This window comes from Meles meles, chromosome X (assembly GCF_922984935.1).
Source record: "Meles meles chromosome X, mMelMel3.1 paternal haplotype, whole genome shotgun sequence".
Lineage (NCBI taxonomy): Eukaryota > Metazoa > Chordata > Mammalia > Carnivora > Mustelidae > Meles > Meles meles.
In genome coordinates this window covers 85,970,339-85,989,345 of record NC_060087.1, presented here as the reverse complement: position 1 = coordinate 85,989,345, position 19,007 = coordinate 85,970,339, and the positions used below count along the sequence as shown (strand labels likewise).

Genomic DNA, 19,007 nt, shown 5'->3' with positions numbered 1-19,007 from the left:
TTTGCCCTCTCCAGCACTCACCTGGGATGAGAATGAAGCCTTTTTATACTAGCTGTCTCTTGCCCCCAGGTTCCCTTTGCCTGTGATTCTCTGCCTGCTGGCTAACACAGCTTCCATTAATTACCTGATGCCTGGCTTTCCATGGTTTTCAAAATCCCCCTATTCCCAAATGCCCAAGGAATATGATACACTTCTTTCAGTAATAGTGGCTGGTTACAGAAGCTTCTTCAGAGGTCTGGTGGAGGGGGACTACAGGCCAGAGGAGATTTTCCTTCCAGAAGATCTTATCAGAATTTCTGATGCACAGGCCTTTTCAATTTAAAATCTCCCCTCCCCAGATTTTTATATGGCACATCACTACTAAAGCAGTGTACATTCCACCCCACCCCTAGGTTAATTAGTTCTCTTCTAAAGAGAAACCTATGTGTGTTCTCCTCCTCATGACCGATAAAGCATTTTTTTGTTGTTGTTTTTAAATGTTTTATTATGGAAGACTTCAAAAAATACACAGAGGTAGAAAGAACAGTATAACAAAGCCCCATGTACCCATCATAAATCTTCAACAATCTCAAGATGCAGCACTTTAAGCATTACTGGTTTGTCCTCTTTATTAAGACACTAGCTGAAGTTTTCAAAAGACATAGTTTTCTTCATTCCCAGTAAAATGGGGACTGTGGGAGCAGGTTATAAGCATAAACAAGTTATCTCTGGAAAACTGGCTCAAGGCATCCTCTTAAGGCAATGATCAGATAGTAGGAGTCAACATACACTGGTAAAAATCAGTCCTCATCTCTGTTGGTTTATGTGTTAACACGGATAACTTAACATGATGATTCCAGGTAAAGCTTGTGGTTCACAAAACCACAAATTTCAGTATATTGCATGCTAAACTACTGACTCAGGTAGGGGAAACCAAGACATTATGTGCAGAGTCACCAAGGACTACACTGGTTAGATTTAGGGTCTCAGTCATTTGAAGTAACCTCTTTCTATTAAATGGATGGGTCAGATGAAGCAGGGGAGGGCTGATTATAAGAAGAGAGAGGAGCTAGAACAGAGTACCTTAAAAGGATAAGACTTTCCCATGACTATTTCTATCCTTCGCCCTGTCTGTCATAGGCTAGCAAACTAGACTGATGTAGAGTAATTTGCTGAACTGGTTTGTGAAATCCCTATGGAATGAGGCAGGTATAAACAGACTAAAAAAAACATTATTTAAGAAATACTGGGGCACCTGGGTGGCTCAGTGGGTTAAAGCCTCTGCCTTCGGCTCAGGTCATGATCCCAGGGTCCTGGGATCAAGCCCTACATCGGGCTCTCTGCTCAGCGGGGAGCCTGCTTCCTCCTCTCTCTGCCTGCCTCTCTGCCCACTTGTGATCTCTGTCAAATAAATAAAATTTTTTGAAAAAAAGAAATACCATTTTGCTTAGCCTTGAAATATTAAGGTATTTATTTAACTTCTAAATTAACAAAAGTCTTTTAAAAATCATCCAGTAAGCTAGTAAGAACCAAATGAAAAAATGTCAAAATAACCTAAGAATGCAACAATTTCATCTACTATCCAGAAGCCATGAGAGGATACTGATGACCCCATCTACTCTCTCCAGAAAACAATAACACTACTTTCCAGATCTAGGAAGGCTCTTAGCCACTAGGCAAGGGTAACATACTGTTAGGCAGGGCAGGATGCCCCCCTGCACAAGGGTACCCAATGAGAGGGAACACGCAGAGGCTGAAATTCATTCTTCCACTGCCCTGGTGAAACGCCAACATCTCTGAGAAAGAAAAATATTTTTCTCGTTTCACTGGAGTGGACACTTCTCTACAATTTTTCTGCCCCCAGGTGGCTCACGTTTCTAATTAGCACAAAGGGGTTGTCTGAGCAACTGGTGGCCTTGAAAATTAACGTAGAGATCTTGGATCCACTTGGGGTTCTCTCTGAAGGCTGGGACTGTAAACTCTGGACTTGGATCTTGAAGCCAAACAAAAAGTAATTTCAGCTATCTTTCCCTTTCAGTTGAAACGGATTGTGAAGACGATGGTTCAGCTATAAATGCAAAAGGAAGAAGAGTAACTTGAATTTTCTGAGGACCCACTAAGAAGCAGGAATCTGCTGACGCTTAACCTACTTAGTAACTGGAAGGGGCAGGAGAGTTTTCACATTGGAGAGGGTAGTATGGCACAATGAAAAAAAATGGGCTTTGGAGTCAGAAAGAAGTCTGAATATTTGCCCTGCCGTTTACTAATTGACAACTTGAAGTGAGTACTTAACTTCTCCGGGCTTCAGTGAATATTCCCTAAGATAATAAATGTAAAGAACTTAGCACAGTGCTGACTGGAACATAGAAGGCATTCAGTTCCTATGTCTTTTTCTGCTACTGCCCTGACTCCAAAGTTAATTCACATTATTCACATCCTCAGTCTTGAGATCTCATTCAACAGAGTAGCACATAAGGATGGGTCCACTAGAGAGAATGCTAGAGAGTTAGGAGATATAGGTCCCAATGCTAGACATATCCTCTGTTACAGTACATTGGGTAAGTTACTCCCCTCTCCTGACTCCGTCAGTAAAACAGAAGAACATACCTAGCTCTAACACTGAAAGGAAAGAGCAAGGGAAATCACTTTTCTTGGGCACCATGAACTATACACTAAGCTAAGTCCTTTTACATACTTTATATACTCTAAATCAGCACTGTACCACAAAGCTTTCTGGGATGGTGGAGATGTTCTGTACCTGTGGATGTCCAAGATGGTACTAATATTAGCTTTAAGTAGCTGTTGAGCCCTAGAAATGTGATTAGTACAAATGAGGAAATGAATTTTTAATTTTACTTAACTGTAATTCAAATTTAAATACCCACATGTCTAGTGGCTACTGTTTTGGATATTGCACCTCTAACATGAAGCAGGAATATTTGTTCCCACTTAATGTATGGCAAAACTGAGGCTCAGAAAAATAAAATAACATGATGAAAGTTACATAAACAGTAACTAAACAAGATTCAAAACTGAGCAGTAGAAAGTTTAGCAGGTAATATTGTCAGATATACCAGGAATTACCCAGACTCCACCACCTACAAGTTGTATGACCAAAGAAAAATAATTACAGTCTCTACAACTCATTTTCATCATTATAAAATGATGATAGTCATCACCTAATTTACAGGCCTATCATTGGGATTAATGTGTATAGAGCTATATAGTGTGGCCCATAATAGGCTTTCAACAACTGTTTCCTGACCACCCTGATTTCTCTTCCACACATAGATAAGGTTCAGACATAAACTAAAAAAGAGAAGTGTAGGATACAGAGAGCATTTGGGAAATATAAAAATAAGAAGGAAAACACTCATGAGCTTTATTTGATATTACAGAAGAAATACGGGGGAGGGTATGAAATCATCAAAATATTTCCACTTACTTAGTTTGCTTTCCTGCCCTCTTCTTGGCAGTTTAGTCAATGTTATCCAAGCAGGGAACAAGCTATCTGTAATATATTTTGAGGCCCAGCAAGACAAGCTATTATAGATGAAAAACAGAGTACTGTCAAGGGTCTGCGCTTGAGAAGCAGGTAAAGTTCAAATCCTGACTCCCATACTTATCCACACCGAGAAAACAACTGAACACCTCTATAGTTAGTTTTTAATCTTAAAATGGGTCTGATAATATGCAGGATGTTGTACACCTGAAACTAATATAACATTGTATGTCAACTATACATCAATGAAAAAGGACAAAATTTTTTTATAAAATATGCAGGGTGTCTCAATTAACATATCCTTATGACCTCACTTTAAGTTCTGTAGCACCCTCTAGTGGAGTGTACAAAATCAGCATTGCATCTTTTTTTTTTTTTAAAGATTTTATTTATTTATTTGACAGAGAGAGAGATCACAAGTAGGCAGAGAGGCAGGCAGAGAGAGAGGAGGAAGCAGGCTCCCTGTGGAGCAGAGAGCCCGATGCGGGGCTCGATCCCAGGACCCTGAGATCATGACCTGAGCCGAAGGCAGCGGCTTAATCCACTGAGCCACCCAGGCACCCCAGCATTGCATTTCTGCCTTCCAAAGCTGTGGTTTTAACTTCAGTGTACATTGCAATCAGCAGAACAGTGTAACACAGATCACCAAACCCCACCCCTAGGATTTCTGATTCATTAGGTTTGAGGTGGAGCCTGAGCATCTGAATTTCTGACAACTTCCCCAAAAGTGGTAGTAATGCTACCACTGGGTCTGGAAAACACTGAGAACCACAGCTCCAAATCTCACCCCCTACCCTTTGTGTGTGCGTGTGCACATGTGCGCATGCACACAAATGTATATGATTAGCAATTGAAAGATACATTAATTTTTGTTTTTTTGAGTTTTATTCATACCCATCTAATAAGGACTTGTGAGGAATAAAAGAATATCCATGTAAAGGATATGACGCAGCATCTAAAATATAGAAAGTATGCAAGAAAACTGAGCATCACAGAACATAAATCATTTGCCCAAGGTCTCACAGCTAAGTGGGGAATTAAAATTGGGTCTCTAACCCCAAAGACATAACAAAGTGTAGCAGTGCCACTACAAAAAATAGAGTGCAAACACATATTTAATAAAAATTTCAAGAGAAAAAGATCGGTTTTCAGTGTCAGGGTCCATGTTTATGTCTGCCTTTATTGACTAAACAGCCACCTATATTTTTCACTGGGGAATGTTGTTAGCATTGGAAAAAAGGATGCACAGAAGAGGATTCAGATCTTTATCAGCATCAGTGCCTGGGGTCATTAATTCTGACCCCCCAAAAAAGGCAAGGAGGAAAGAAGAGAGGGCTGGAGGGGGAATTTTTTACAGAAGAAATAAGGAAAAACATTTGAATCTAGGGCCATAGTCCTCTGCCTCATTGGGCTATTTTCAAAAGTTAATTTGATTTTTTCCTTACCAGTGAAAAATATACATGATTCCCTATACATTGTTTGTGGAGTTCAACAAATCAGAAAGAGAGGGAACAAAATCCCATAATTCCAGGGACTAAACAGCCAACCCTTTGCTGGGATTTGGTGGCATCTAGTGGCAGACTAAAGAGGTATAAACCTCAGCCAGAGAACTTTCTGGAAAACTAGCTGACCGCGTACTTGCCTGAAGGGCAGTGTGCTTGGAGATCAGGACAAAAAGGTAAGAGAGTCTCAGCCCCTACAGAAATTCAGAGTCTGTGTGTGTATAAATATACATAGAGAGAGAGAGAGAGACGGAGGGGAAGGCTATCACGTATGTTACCGGCAGAAATTTGTGTTTGTGCCAAGAGAATGGCAGTCAACTTTGGGGGGGAGGGGCAGGGAGAGGATACTAGGAAACGGGAAAGAAGCTGCACCTTGTAACTGCTCATATGGGGATGGGAGCGTTTGGCTCTGAACTACTGGAGGGCTATGGTTTAGAACAGGATTTTGTCAGCAGAGAAAAACGTGAGAAGAAAGGGTATTTTTAGGGTCTGAAATTAAATCTATAGGAAAGGCCAAAATATTTCTGGCAAAGGCTCTTTATTGGTTATGGGCGCCTTAACTTATTCTCCTTTTCATTAGAACAATTTTCAAACTTATATGAAATAGAAACCATCCGGTACACGACGCGCGTGCACGCACACAAGCACATACACATGTACGCGCACACACACGCACGGCCCCGCTCCTGGACACACACCCGCCCCTACGCTTGTGTCCCAACGCTAGGGGAGCACGCCTGCGCAAACCCACCGCCACCGACGCCACGAGGGCTGCCGCGTACACATCCCAACCCCAAGGCTACGCGACCTCGCGCGCTCACAAACAGGCCCCAACACCACGCACCCACACACCCACCACCCCAACTCACACATTAAAACCCCTGCTCCGCTTTTATTTTTTTTTTTTTGCTCCGACAGTTGCGCAAGAGATTCGGGGGCGTGGCCCCAAATTTGACCTCGCGCTTCCCCACTCGCGGGAACCTTAGCTCATTTCCGCCCATCCTGTTTCCGCAGGCCACGTAGACACTTCCTTTCCCAGTGGAGGAAAAAAAATAAACCCATAATGCCTCCCTGCAGAAAAAAAAAAAAAAAACAACTCTGATCAGGGGAACTCTGGGTCTTGAAAATAGGCCACGTGAACACCCTGCCCTATAGACTTCTGACCCAACGGCCGTCGCGCTTTTGGAGGGCGGGCTAAGAGCCTAAGAGGGCGAGAGTCATTGGCCAGAGCCCGCACTAAAGAAAAAAGATGATTGGCTCGCATCAAGCCTTAACCGTGAAGAAGCAGGTTGCTAGCACCCGCCTTTACTGCGACGAAGTGTCATCACTGACGTGTTAGGCCTTGTCCAATCATTTGGTTATGGAACATTCTAAAACTTAGACAAGACGATTGTGATTGGCTGGAGGCTATAATCCCGCCTCCAGGGTGACGTGTCTGCCTATGGATATCAGTTGCCAGAGAAACCTGGCTTTACTATGGCGGTTGGAGGAACGGCAGTGATCACACGTCGGCTGCTGGAAAGAACTGGATTCTCGTTTCAGGTTTCGGGGTGGGGGTGGGGTGAAAGGGTTGACGATTTCTTTTTAATCGTCGGATATATTGGCGAGATTAACTAATGGCTTCACAATTGGTTAGAGCTGCATTCAAATTTCTACTCGCCAACGCCCAGCTCGGGCTGGCTCCTGTTCTTTCAGTGTCTCGGTTTCCATGTTTGTAAAATGGTGATATAATAGTATCTACCTCAGAGACGTGTACCTCAGAGGCTTATACTGTGTATTAGTGCGTATAAGACACTTAATACCAATCCTGGTTCCGAAAGCTATTCGCTATTTATTGTGTAGTGAAAAACACGCGTAACGGAATGAAAGAAAAAACATAAATTATGTAAATTCGTTCATTATAATGTTTTCCCTGCCCATCAAATTCTTTCCTATAAGAAATTCGAGCTATAAAAGAGACGTATCAGTCTTTACTGATGAAATAATTTACCATTTGAGAATTAGCTCAAAATTGCGGGGATTGGAATTTTCCATATTGAAAAGTTTAAAAGGCGGGGGGGGGGGGGAGGTGGGGGGGGAGATGGAGAACGAGAGCGATCAGGAGATGAACCACATGCGATCAGTAGGCCTTTTTTGGATCCTGATTCGAACACGCCAACTTAAAAAAAAAAAGCTGCTTAAGATGCTTCGGGAAAATTTGAAGACGGATTTGCTGTTTTTTTAAGGAATTGATGTCGATTTTTTAGACGTTGTAATGGCATTAATGGTTACATTTTCAATCATCTTTATGTTGTAGAGATACATAAGAAAATATTTGCGGATTAAGTAATAAAATGTCTGGGAATGACTTCATATACGTTAATGACTGGAATTTGCTTCAAAATAATCTTAGCGGTAGGGAGAACTGGGAGGGACATAGATGAAACAAAACTGGCCCTAAGTTAATAATTGTTTGAGCTGAGTGATGGGGCATACGGGGTTTCTTACATTATTACGTCTTCCTTGGTATATGTTTGACATTTTCCATAATAAAATGCAGAAAATCAGCTATTCCTTGCGCTTAAAAAAATCGGAGGGGGGGGAGAAGTGGGTGGGGTTATAGATGAAACAAGATGGCCTTCAGTTGGTAATTGTTGAAGCTGGGTGATTGGTATAGGTTTATATTACTCTTCCTTCTACACATTTGAAATTATTCATAAGAAGTCTAAAAAAAGACAGTTACTTTATCAGAAATAAAGATAAATGTACAGTAAAGTCGTTTTGAAAATAGAACCACAAGAAAGGAAAAAGAAACATTTGTACATTATTTATCAGGCATGGTGTCCTTTGTGTGTGATAAAATGCATTGGTTGGTGGAGGAAAAAAAAGGATCTCATATCTTTCTACGTTATGTCCTTTTCTGTCCCCTTCTTTGACCTTCCAGGCCATCATCAGAAAAGCTAAGTTTGCTGTATTATAAGGATCAGAAGATCTGATCCTGATTGCAGAACCATCCCTGATTACAGAAACTGGGTAAGTGCCTCCCTTCTCATGGCCTCAGTTCTCAAACAAGATAATTCCACATAACCTTCCTAACTGTCCGGGAATAGTTTGAAGATTAATAAGCACCTATCTGGGAAAGCACTCTAAATTCTAAGAAGAAAAGGATGGGTGCTTCCAGTGTAGCAAGTGCCCAAACAGAGGACTGTATAATCTTACATTCTTTGATAAAAGATAATACAATTGATACCCTGGGGTTAGGGTATATATTCCATATATTTATATGTGTGTATATACATATATAATTCTTTCTTTTAAAACTTCGTGCCATCTCATGTACAGCATAATTTAGTGGTTGAAAGCAAATACTGACTTCCTTAATTTGAATTCTGTCTCTGCCACTTGCTGTGTGATCCTGGGCAAGGTACTTACCTCCCTTTGTCCCTAAATTTCCTCATGTGTAAAATAAAGATGGTTAATAGTTCCTACTTCATAGGATTTTTGAAGGGACAGTGCTTGGCACATATAAGTGTTTGCTTTAATAATAATTATGGTTCTTTTAGTCCTCGTACATTCTGGTTTACCCACACATACACTCTTAAACTTCTAAAAGCAATGGATTCTGTTTGGAAATGTAAATAATAATAATAATAATAATAATAATGCTGTTGATTTCTTTCCTGATTTTCCAGAAGCAGCAGTTACCTCTAGAACTGAATTCTGAAATTAAGACTTCTGGCTTGTCCTAACGATCTAGAAAGATATTGAGTATATTGATCATATTTATTTACAAGGGAATTTCCAGGCACTATAATTTTAACTAGGAAATCATAACCATATTCAGTCTGCTAACAGCTTTTGTGTCATTCCTCGTTTACCTCAGACTCAAAAAATATGTTAAACATAAAGGAAATGTTCCAAGATCCAGAAGAGAATGGATATAAATGTAACTGGTATGGTATATGTGTATTTAAAGGTTTATTCCAACAAACCATAGGAGATGTTGTTCACACTTGATTTGTGACACACCCATACCAAAATGTTAGCTTTTGGAATCTGCATTACGAAATGGCCCATCACTTGCATGAGGGGATGAAAGAAGGTTTTTTTAGTGACATGAAATGTTCATTTTCCCATGGAGTCACTGTATTTTCCTTCTAATTTTTTTTCTCTTCTGAAAGCTGGGTTTCAGAGGAGGGCGCTGCTCTGGTGGAAAAGATGCAGTAGATGTGTAGGCACAAAACCCCTTTACAGGAGGCCATTTGCAGAATGATTAAGGGCAAAAGGGAGGGAGATGGGCTGTTAGGCCAGTAGGAGCTCAGAAGGCAAGGTCCAGGGTATCCTGAATGGAGAAAGCCTCAAAGAGGAAAAGGACCTTGACCTGCTCCTACAAGAATGGCAGAACCTAGAAGGGGGGAGGGAAACCAATCTGAATGGTATGCCTACAAAATGTATTACACACAGTGATAATTTACTGCAAAGTCCAGCTGTGTGAGATCTAAGGATAAGAATAGATTTTAAAAATCATTGAATTTAAATATGTATATTTTAAGACAGATTTTTAGTCTCATAATTGATATGTGAATATATTGTCCTTACAATGAAACAGTTTAAATACTATGGAGTAGGCTCAGGTTTCTATTTCTTCACCTCCAGTTCTCTTACTTTCTCCAGTTAATCACTATTCTCAGTTCTGTTTCCTTCTAGATCTCTAAATTAAGTACCTGTTGAAAAACATACATAGATATAGATATATATGTATGTATGTATATAGTGTTTTCTTTTACATAAATACGGTATCTATCACACTATAGGTATTGTTTTTGCAGCTTGCTATTTTTATGCAGCAAATTATCATGGATGTCTTCATGTTCATTCTTAGAGTTCTATTTGATTCCTTTCACAGTGGCATTGTTTCGACTAGCATGATAATCCATATTATGGATAAACCACATTTTATCTTTACAAATCACTAGTGATAGTCCTCCACATTGACTTCACTGTTTGCTACTTCAAGTAATGCATCAAACATCCTTGGAAACCGTTTACAAGTGTTATTCTAGGGCAACATTTATGTCTTTATGATAATTAAACCAGTGTGATGCTGGTGTGAGAACAGATACCACTGTGACAGAACAGGTGACCTAGAAATAGTGATAACATTTAACAATTAAATAATCAAATCATTGGGAAAATAGTACCTTAAAAGACCCATGCACATCTAGGAATTTAGAATGTTTTATAATAGCATTTCGGATCAGTGTGGAAAGGATGACCTCTTTAATAAGTAATATTAGGAAAAGTTACATATTTGGAGGAAACTATAGAAATACCAAGAAATACATGAAATCATTTTTAGAATACTGATTTGGGAGCATTTTCCCTAGGTGTAACATAAATGCCAAGTTCACAAAGGAAAAGGTTGACATATTTTTCTGTGTGATTTTATGTATACACAACACACACACACACACACACACACACACACACACACCCAGAGAAGGAAAATGATTTTGGAAAAAATGTTTCCAACATATCCAGGAATACTTAGAATTTAATTATTAGAAATCAGTAAAGGAAGCAAACAATCTAGTATAGAAACAAAAATACATAAGAAAAACATAGACATGGATGTGTGAAAGATGCTCAATAATATACTACATACTAGATAAGCAAAACAAAATTTTTTCCGAAAGACGTTTATCCTGTGTTGCTCAAGGTGTAGGTGAATGAACTTTAACAGTTTTTGCTGGGAGTACAAATGGAAGTGGTTCTTTACAAATTGAATTTGCCCCTATCTCATCGAAGTTAAAAGTACACAAATCCTTTGAACAGTTCCACTTCTGAGAATAGTCCTGAAATCCCTAATGCTCTAATATATCTGTACACTTAAGACTCTTAGAGAGTTTATGTAATAATGAAGTATTGGGAGCAACTTAAAAGTTAATAAAGGACTGGTTAAATTCTGCCACATAGAGATTATAGGGTAATGTGAATATTAAAAAGAATGAGGTATGTGTGGACAAAAAGATGCCCATGACAAAGTGAGAAAAGGTGGGGGGCAATATGTCTCACATTTGCCAAATGAAATATAAAATACACATTTAATTTTAAAGATTATGTATTTGTGTGACTATGCACATAAGATCTGAAAGCTTACACAGTTATTTTGGGACTAGGGAGGGGAGGAAAATGGGGAATTCCCCCACTTTTATGTATTTTGGAATTTACAACTATGTAAAGGAAAGATTACCCATAAATGATGCCACAGTATTAACTACTTGTGAAAAATAATGCAGATTTTCTGTTCATAACTTAGCAAATGCTGGATGGATTAAGAAAATATAAAACCTCCATTAAAATGACATCTTTTAAGAGTGGAAAGGAAAGCTAACGTTTCACTATGTAAAACTCTAAAATATTAACATCAGGCACTATAAAAGAAGGGGAAATACTTGCCCCAGAATGACAACTGTTGATATATAAAGAGATCCAGGGCACCTGGGTGGCTCAGTGGGTTAAAGCCTCTGCCTTCAGCTCAGGTCATGATCCCAGGGTTCTGGGATGGAGCCCTGCATCGAGCTATCTGCTCAGTGGGGAGCCTGCTTCCCCCTTTCTCTCTGCCTGCCTCTCTGCCTACTTCTGATCTCTGTCAAATAAATAAAATCTTAAAAAGACACACATTTTCCCACATTTTAATGTCTCTGAAATTGGGATGCATCATACATTTGAATAAATGCAGAAGTAAAAACAAGGCACCATTCACAATAGTCATAGGTGTTTATTTTTTTAAAACATTTTATTTATTTGACAGGCAGAGATCACAAGTAGGCAGGGAGGCAGGCTTCCTCCTGAACAGAAAGCCTGATGCGGGGCTCGATCCCAGAACCCTAGGATCATGACCTGAACCGAAAGCAGAGGCTTTAACCCACTAAGCCACCCAGGTGCCCCGAAATAAAATCTTTTTTTAAAAGCTCGTATAGATGTTAAAATCACTAAGAACCAACTGAATGGGTGCAGGACCAAAGCCTATGAGGTCAATAGACACTTTTTAAATGTTAAAATGTCTCTAATAAAAACTGAACAACTAAACATTTTATCAGATGTTGTAGATGAGCTTAGCCACTGCTGACCAGAGTATAAGTGATAGTTTTACACACTCCTAGTAAGGTTGGAAACTGGCACAGCTTGGGGAGGTAATTTGGTGACGTGTTAACTACCTCTTGACCCCCTAAATTTGCATCTGGAAGTATTAAATAATAGGAAATGAGGACAAAAATGTTGCAATAGTTACTGCAGGATAAATTGAAGAGGAATCACTTTCTGTTAAGGGTGGTTAGATGAAGTACACAGCTCTCAAGATGTGTATTATGTTACATGGGAAAGAAAACTAGTTTGTGATACCACATTTTTAAAAAGGGAAGGTTGAGATTTGATGATCAGTATAAATAAGTATTTACACAGAAATTTTAAAACTAGGGCAAATCTACAAATGTGTTTTCTCAATGTCTGACCTACCCCTAGAGCTGACCTGTAGAAAACAAGTGGAAAAATATTTGATGACTTGTCCCTCATTTGTGCCTCCATTTTCTTCATGTATTGAATCACTTCATCACTTTGATTCTCTATAGTGTACCCCCCAGGGACCTAAGTGCTGCTCCAAGATATAGGTGATATGTATAACACAAGACCTGTGGCAAAGAGATGAATGGTGTGGTTCTATAAGCAAAACTAACACAAGACATTTAAATATTAAACTCTGGAGTACTAACATCCACTTCATATGGTATTGGAGATGGGGGAGAAACATGGACTAGAGTTGGAGATTTGAGGAGGAAAGAAGACATAGTATTTAGATGGAGATAATGGAGAGAGCATGATGGAGCAAAGAGTAGGTGTACTAAGCCAGTAAATACTAATAAAGCCTGAAACTCAAGACAAACTGGCAAACTCGGTTTAAAATAGCCCCAAATTAAGTAATCTGTAGTGCAAACTTTGTCATTGATCATGGAGCAGTGTTAAGCTGGGAAGGGAGGTACAGAGTGGAAAGCTATCCAGAAACTTACAAGTAGGAGCCAGACATCAAAAGGTAGGTAGGTACTCCCTTTTCATGTCTGGTTTCTGACTTCCAGATAGTAATAGTTGCTTGTTTGATCGGTAGGATACTTAGATGAAAATAAAGGAACTGAGACAACTAATACAAAGGCTGTTTCCGTGGCTTCATTCAGCAGTCACAAACCTTGACTCATGGTGCAGATATTTTTCTGTAAAATGTCAGATATTTCATTGAGACTATATGAGGGGAAGAATTTGTAGAGAATGACAGAACTCATCCAGTTAATTAGGACCAGGTAGAATTCCTTTTAAAGTTCCTCCTCAGTAAGGAATTGCTGATGACTGTGAGACTTCCAAAATACTTCCCATCCCGCCTGGCCTCACTTCTGTTTCACACAGTCTGGCTGGCACTGAGCCATCTTGCTTTCTTTAGTTGGTATTTTAACTATCCCCCTTGTTTTGTGGAAGCTCTGTGCTATATTAACTCCGAGGTGGGTTTTCTGAATTTCAAGTAAATTGCTTAACTCAATTCTCTGATACCCTCAGATACTGTGTCCCTCTGTCCTGGGCACAATGTTTGTTTAGAAACATCCTTTTTGTAAGCTCGATAGCTTACAGTGTAATGCCATGACACACTGGCCACTGTCTGATCCTTCACAGGATGTGTCTCTTTATCCCTCAGGCAGGTTTCTGATTCCCACAGGGTCAGTATCCGTATTCACAGATTTGGTGATCTCTGAGGACCTCCTTTGCCCTTTATTTTTTTACTCTTTACCCTTTATTTTTGTGTCCTTTTAGTGAGAGGGTATCATTGGCTTAGTGAAAACTCTGGTACGCAGGCCTGTCTTACCAATAACTGGTTTCCCTAATTCAAGGCTCTAGTTGAAAGACTGCATTTCTTACCTCTTATTTTCCCCCTCAGGGCTTCCTTGACACCTTCTCACATTCTTTTAAGGGCTGGGGATTGGCCAAGGACCTTTTTATGTGGGTGAAATTAATAGTTACCAGAGAAACCTGGTTTAAGGCTATTTACCATCATTTTTTCCCAGAGGTTACCCTGATTTTAACAGTGGTACTGATTCATCTGGATATTTTCCTATGCATTTATACATACCAGTTTAAAATAGGAATTTGATCACACTGTACATAAGAATTGTACAGGACTGATGTTATATCTTGACCTGTGCTCTCTCTCCAGGATCCTGTTGTACCTATTAAGCATTATGCCTATTTACCTAATAATGTAGCATTGAACATCTTTTCTGTATTCATACATGGTTCTCTGCTTAATTCATTTGAATGTTGTTCTGTAGTGTGCATACAGAATCTATGTTCCCATTGCCCTACCGATGAATGTTGAAGTGTTTACAGTTCTTCAGTATTAAGAACACCACTGCAGTGAACATCTTTATACCCATATTCACATGTATTCTGCAAGATACTATGCTAGCTATTTAGCCAGGTCTCATTTACGAAGTTCTTAAGAAGAACCTGTGAAGTCAAGGGATAGTTTGGCCTCTTTAGATGAGTAAAAGAGGCTAAGAGAGCTTGCATATCTTGCCCAAGTCCTCACAATTCATAAATGGCAGAATCTAACTGAAGTAGAAGTATGTCTAACAGCAGAGCTCATACATTTTCTCTGATAATTGTAGTTGTAAACCATATGGTCAAAAAACTAGATTTTTTTCTGTGTTATTTCACGAAAGTTCATCTTCATTGCAGATCATCCGTTTTCCTTTCTAGGTTGTGCCCCCAACCTCATCCTTCGAGACCATTCCAGGAGATCTAGGAGGTTCCATCTGGGAAAACACTAGGAGTTCTTGGAAGGGAAAGAAGGAAGAGGATTATGTAAGTCAAAAAAATTGCTTCATCTGTTACACTGTAAGAATCATAGAATACTATTTTTTCATCTTTATCTTACTAGTTCTCTCTACTACATTTTATACTGTATATTACCCCTTGCCCTTCTTAACTCTCAACTTCTTTGGCTTCCCAAATAGCATTCTCTTAATCTTCTATGGCTGCTCTGACCATTTTTGTTTGGTTTTTGGTCTCTCTGCTCACCCCTTAATCATTCCTTTTAGGTTTTTCCACAATTTCATACTTTGGTTCAGTTTTTCTTCCTCTTCTCTCCATGAATGATTTTGATAGTTTTCTTAGCTTCTGGTAGCAGCTCTATGATGCTTACTCTCGGATCTCCATTTCTGGCTCTGACCCTCACCTGAGCTTTAAAGTTAAATGTCTAACTGTATACCTAACACTTAGTAGATCCACTACTGAACTTCTTTCCTCTCTAATTGACTTCCTCCTCTTTTTGATGCAGTCTTATTTGGTGATAATACTAATGCCTTAATAACCCATTCTCAAAACCTGGGAGTCATCACTGACTTCTCTCTCACTGAATTATCACCTCCTCCAACAAGCTAATACTAAAAGTTGTATCATATGCCATTTATTTGCTCCAAAGTATTCTGTTCCTGTAACTCTCATTGTACTAAACTAGTTTTTTAATTGCCACTTTAGATACTTAAATCACTAGCATCTGGCATAGTATCTGTCCCAAAGCAGATATGTATTAATGTATGATGACTCACTGAGTGGATGAATTATTTCCTATTACTTTATTGCTAATTCTAAACTAACCATCAAAATCAGTGTTTTTATTCATTCATTAATTACCCAGGCTTAAAATTGCAGAGCCACCTTTGACTCCTCCCTCTTCATTTACCAAGTTCTGTATTTGGTTTCTCTTGACTCTGTCATCACCCCAAGCCAGGCCTACCTGGACTCCTACAAAAGCATTTACTGTTAGTCATTTTGCCTCCAGTCAACTAATCTTTCTTATTTCATCTTGTCATTTCTCTTGTTCAGAGCCTTTATTTTCAGTTCTGCTGCCTTGTACAGTTTCTTTTCCATTTAATTCATTCTTTTTCTAAAATTATATTCCTTTATGTCTTTTGAGTGGTACCAAAAAACTTACGGGCAAGTCTGATGAGTGATCGGATGGGGTGAGAGTAGTGGTTGATAGTGAGGATCAAAGTGAGGCTAGAGGTAGTAAGTCACTTACAAATGATCCTGAACTAGGATTTGAAATCCAAATTCCAAGAGAATAGCTTATGTTTTACTTTGGTGAGCCTTTATGAAGCAGTGTGTATTAAAGGTCATGACAGAAAACAACCAAGTAAAATCCTTTATATATTACAGTGGTTGGAATAAAAACAGGGTTGAATGAGTTCCAGAAAGCAGGGTTCTCAAACTCGTGGACAACAATCTGCAGAAGAAGACAACTTTAAAAAACCAACTAGAAGCAATATGCAGAGAAGTAAGATGAGAGGGGCCTCCTCAGGAAAGAAGACTGCTGGTCCACAGCAGAAGAATCTGGAACCAGCTCTCCCAGGCCGATGGGGGGGTCGCTCTGCAGAGAACCCCCCTTCAGGATCTGTGAGGAAGACAAGAAAGAATAAGCAGAAGACTCCTGGAAATGGAGATGGTGGCAGTACCAGCGAAGCACCCCAGCCACCTCGGAAGAAAAGGGCCCGGGCTGATCCCACTGTTGAAAGTGAGGAGGCCTTTAAGAATAGAATGGAAGTTAAAGTGAAGATTCCTGAAGAATTAAAACCATGGCTTGTTGAGGACTGGGACTTAGTTACCAGGCAGAAGCAGCTCTTTCAACTCCCTGCTAAGAAAAATGTAGATGCCATTCTGGAAGAGTATGCAAATTGCAAAAAGTCACAGGGAAATGTTGATAATAAGGAATACGCAGTTAATGAAGTTGTGGCAGGAATTAAAGAATATTTCAATGTGATGTTGGGCACTCAGCTGCTCTACAAATTTGAGAGGCCCCAGTATGCAGAAATCCTCTTGGCTCACCCTGATGCACCAATGTCCCAGGTTTATGGAGCCCCACACCTACTGAGATTATTTGTAAGAATCGGAGCAATGTTGGCATATACACCCCTTGATGAGAAGAGCCTTGCATTATTGTTGGGCTATTTGCATGATTTCCTAAAATACCTGGCAAAGAATGCTGCATCTCTGTTTACTGCCAGTGATTACAAAGTGGCTTCGGCTGAGTACCACCGCAAAGCCCTGTGAGGGTCTACTGACCACTCACTGTTACGTCTGGTATCTGTAAACACTCTTTTTGTTCTTAGTCTTTTTCTTGTATAATTGATGTTCTTTAAAATTGTTAATGTATAACAGGGCTTATGTTTCAGTTTGTTTTCTGTTTTGTTCTAAACAGAAAATGAAAGGAGTACAAGCTCCTTTTCTCATTTCAAAGTTGCTACCAGTGTACGCAGTAATTAGACAAAGAACATCCAGTAGAACATTTTATTGCCTAGTTGACAACATTGCTTGAAAGCTGGTGGTTCTATCCCTTTGACACTACACAATTTTCTAATATGTGTTAATGCTATGTGACAAAATGCCCTGATTCCTAGTGCCAAAGGTTCAACTTAATGTATATACCTGAAAACCCATGCATTTGTGCTCTTTTTTTTTTTATGGTGCTTGAAGTAAAACAGCCCATCCTCTGCAAATCCATCTGTGTTGTTCCTTAGGCATTCTATCTTTGCTCAAATTGTTGAAGGATGGTGATTTGTTTCATGGTTTTTGTATTTGAGTCTAATGCACGTTCTAACATGATAGAGGCAATGCATTATTGTGTAGCCACGGTTTTCTGGAGAAGTTGATATTTTAGGAATTGTATTTCAGATCTTAAATAAAATTTGTTTCTAAATTTCAAAGCAAGTATTTTGCAGCGTGCCTTTAATATTACCAAGGCTGACAAGTCAGCAGGCTCAGGAAGGATCTAGATGGTATGAAGGGAGAGTTCGGACTCCAGTGAAAGAATTCCTTTTTCTGTTGGGTGTGGCAGCCAGGAGTATCCTCTCATGCCAGTTCCCCTCCCGTGCCCTCTCACTGTGCCTTCTCAGAGTATGATTGCTTTCTAGTGCAGCTTACAAGAGCCAGTTTTGTTCTGATGCTCCTTGCCCCTCTAAGTTGGGCTGGTATAACAGAATATTTAGTGGGTACTATAACAGTTCCTTACATTTGTGCAGAGTCTTCCTCTTTGCCGCAAAAGGAAGCATGGGCAGCCACCTTCAGAAATACTTGTAGATTTTGGACCAAGGATGGCAGATTTCCCTAGTTCCAACATTGAGGCCCTGTTCTGTTTTCATAATCCCTTAGATATAACAGTGGGAATCTAGGGGATTTGTGGAGGAGGGTTGATATTGGATGCCTGTGATTATAAATCCATTCTATATGGAAATTTCCAAACCAAGTTTTGTTCCATAACAGTGTTTTTTACTTCTTTAGCAAACAAAAAAACATACTCCATTGGTAACTGCAGAAATTTTGGAAAATAGAGTGAGAACAGATCTGGAAATAAGTCCTGTATAGTCCTACTGGATCAGTCAGGGTCCCAGCAGGAAATAAACGGGACTCAAAGTAAATGATCTGAGAAGTTTAATGGAGAATTTTTTCTTAAGTTGTTAGCAGAGGAGTCGTGGCATGTATTAGTTTGCTAGGGCTGCCACATCAAAGCCACCACAAACTAGGTGGCTTAGGCAACAGAAATTTATTTTCTCATAGTTCTGGAGTCTAGAAATCTAAAATCAAGGTGTTGGTGAGATTGGTTTCTTCTGAATCCTCTCCTTGGCTTGTAGGTGGCTGCCTTCCTGTGACTTCACATGGTCTTTACCTCTACAGCTGTCTGTATCCTAATCTCTTCTAAGGAGACCTAATGATTCCATTTTAACTTAACTATGGTTCTATTTTAACTTAACTATCTCTGAAAAGATTCCATCTCCAAACACAGTCCCATTCTGAGGTACTGGGGAGTTAAGATTTCACAGTATGAATTTAGAGGTGACACAATTCAGTCCATCATAGGGTAACCTCTAGGCAAAGAAGAGTAGAGTAAGTAAGAGGGGAGGGAGTGGTAAAGGAGAGTGTGGGGGAGGGGTAGGAGAAGAATGGGGAGG

The 19,007-nt window shown here is 39.6% G+C and overlaps 1 protein-coding gene and 1 long non-coding RNA gene across 3 annotated transcripts; one reads left to right on the top strand and one right to left on the bottom strand.

Moving 5' to 3' along the window:
* Positions 1–1,475: 1,475 nt before the first annotated feature.
* Positions 1,476–5,961, bottom strand: LOC123935010. The gene is made up of 3 exons (XR_006816863.1): positions 5,853–5,961; positions 3,425–3,522; positions 1,476–2,047 (listed from the first exon to the last, which is right to left on the bottom strand). It is a non-coding gene; the product is annotated as an uncharacterized LOC123935010 (long non-coding RNA).
* Positions 5,057–17,769, top strand: MORF4L2 (mortality factor 4 like 2). 2 transcript variants are annotated; one of them, XM_045995403.1, is made up of 4 exons: positions 5,057–5,159; positions 7,907–7,995; positions 14,761–14,865; positions 16,222–17,769. In XM_045995403.1, the coding sequence occupies exon 4, from the start codon at positions 16,246–16,248 to the stop codon at positions 17,110–17,112; it is 867 nt and encodes a 288-aa protein (XP_045851359.1). In that variant the 5' UTR covers positions 5,057–5,159; positions 7,907–7,995; positions 14,761–14,865; positions 16,222–16,245; the 3' UTR covers positions 17,113–17,769. The 2 variants fall into 2 exon arrangements, with proteins under 2 accessions (XP_045851359.1, XP_045851358.1); XM_045995402.1 differs by lacking the exon at positions 5,057–5,159 and adding an exon at positions 6,424–6,525.
* The last annotated feature ends 1,238 nt before the right edge of the window (positions 17,770–19,007 follow it).

Bases quoted from the DNA above. Each gene is read 5' to 3' on its own strand.
- MORF4L2 (XM_045995403.1), top strand. From the start codon at position 16,246: ATGAGTTCCAGAAAGCAGGGTTCTCAAACTCGTGGACAACAATCTGCA.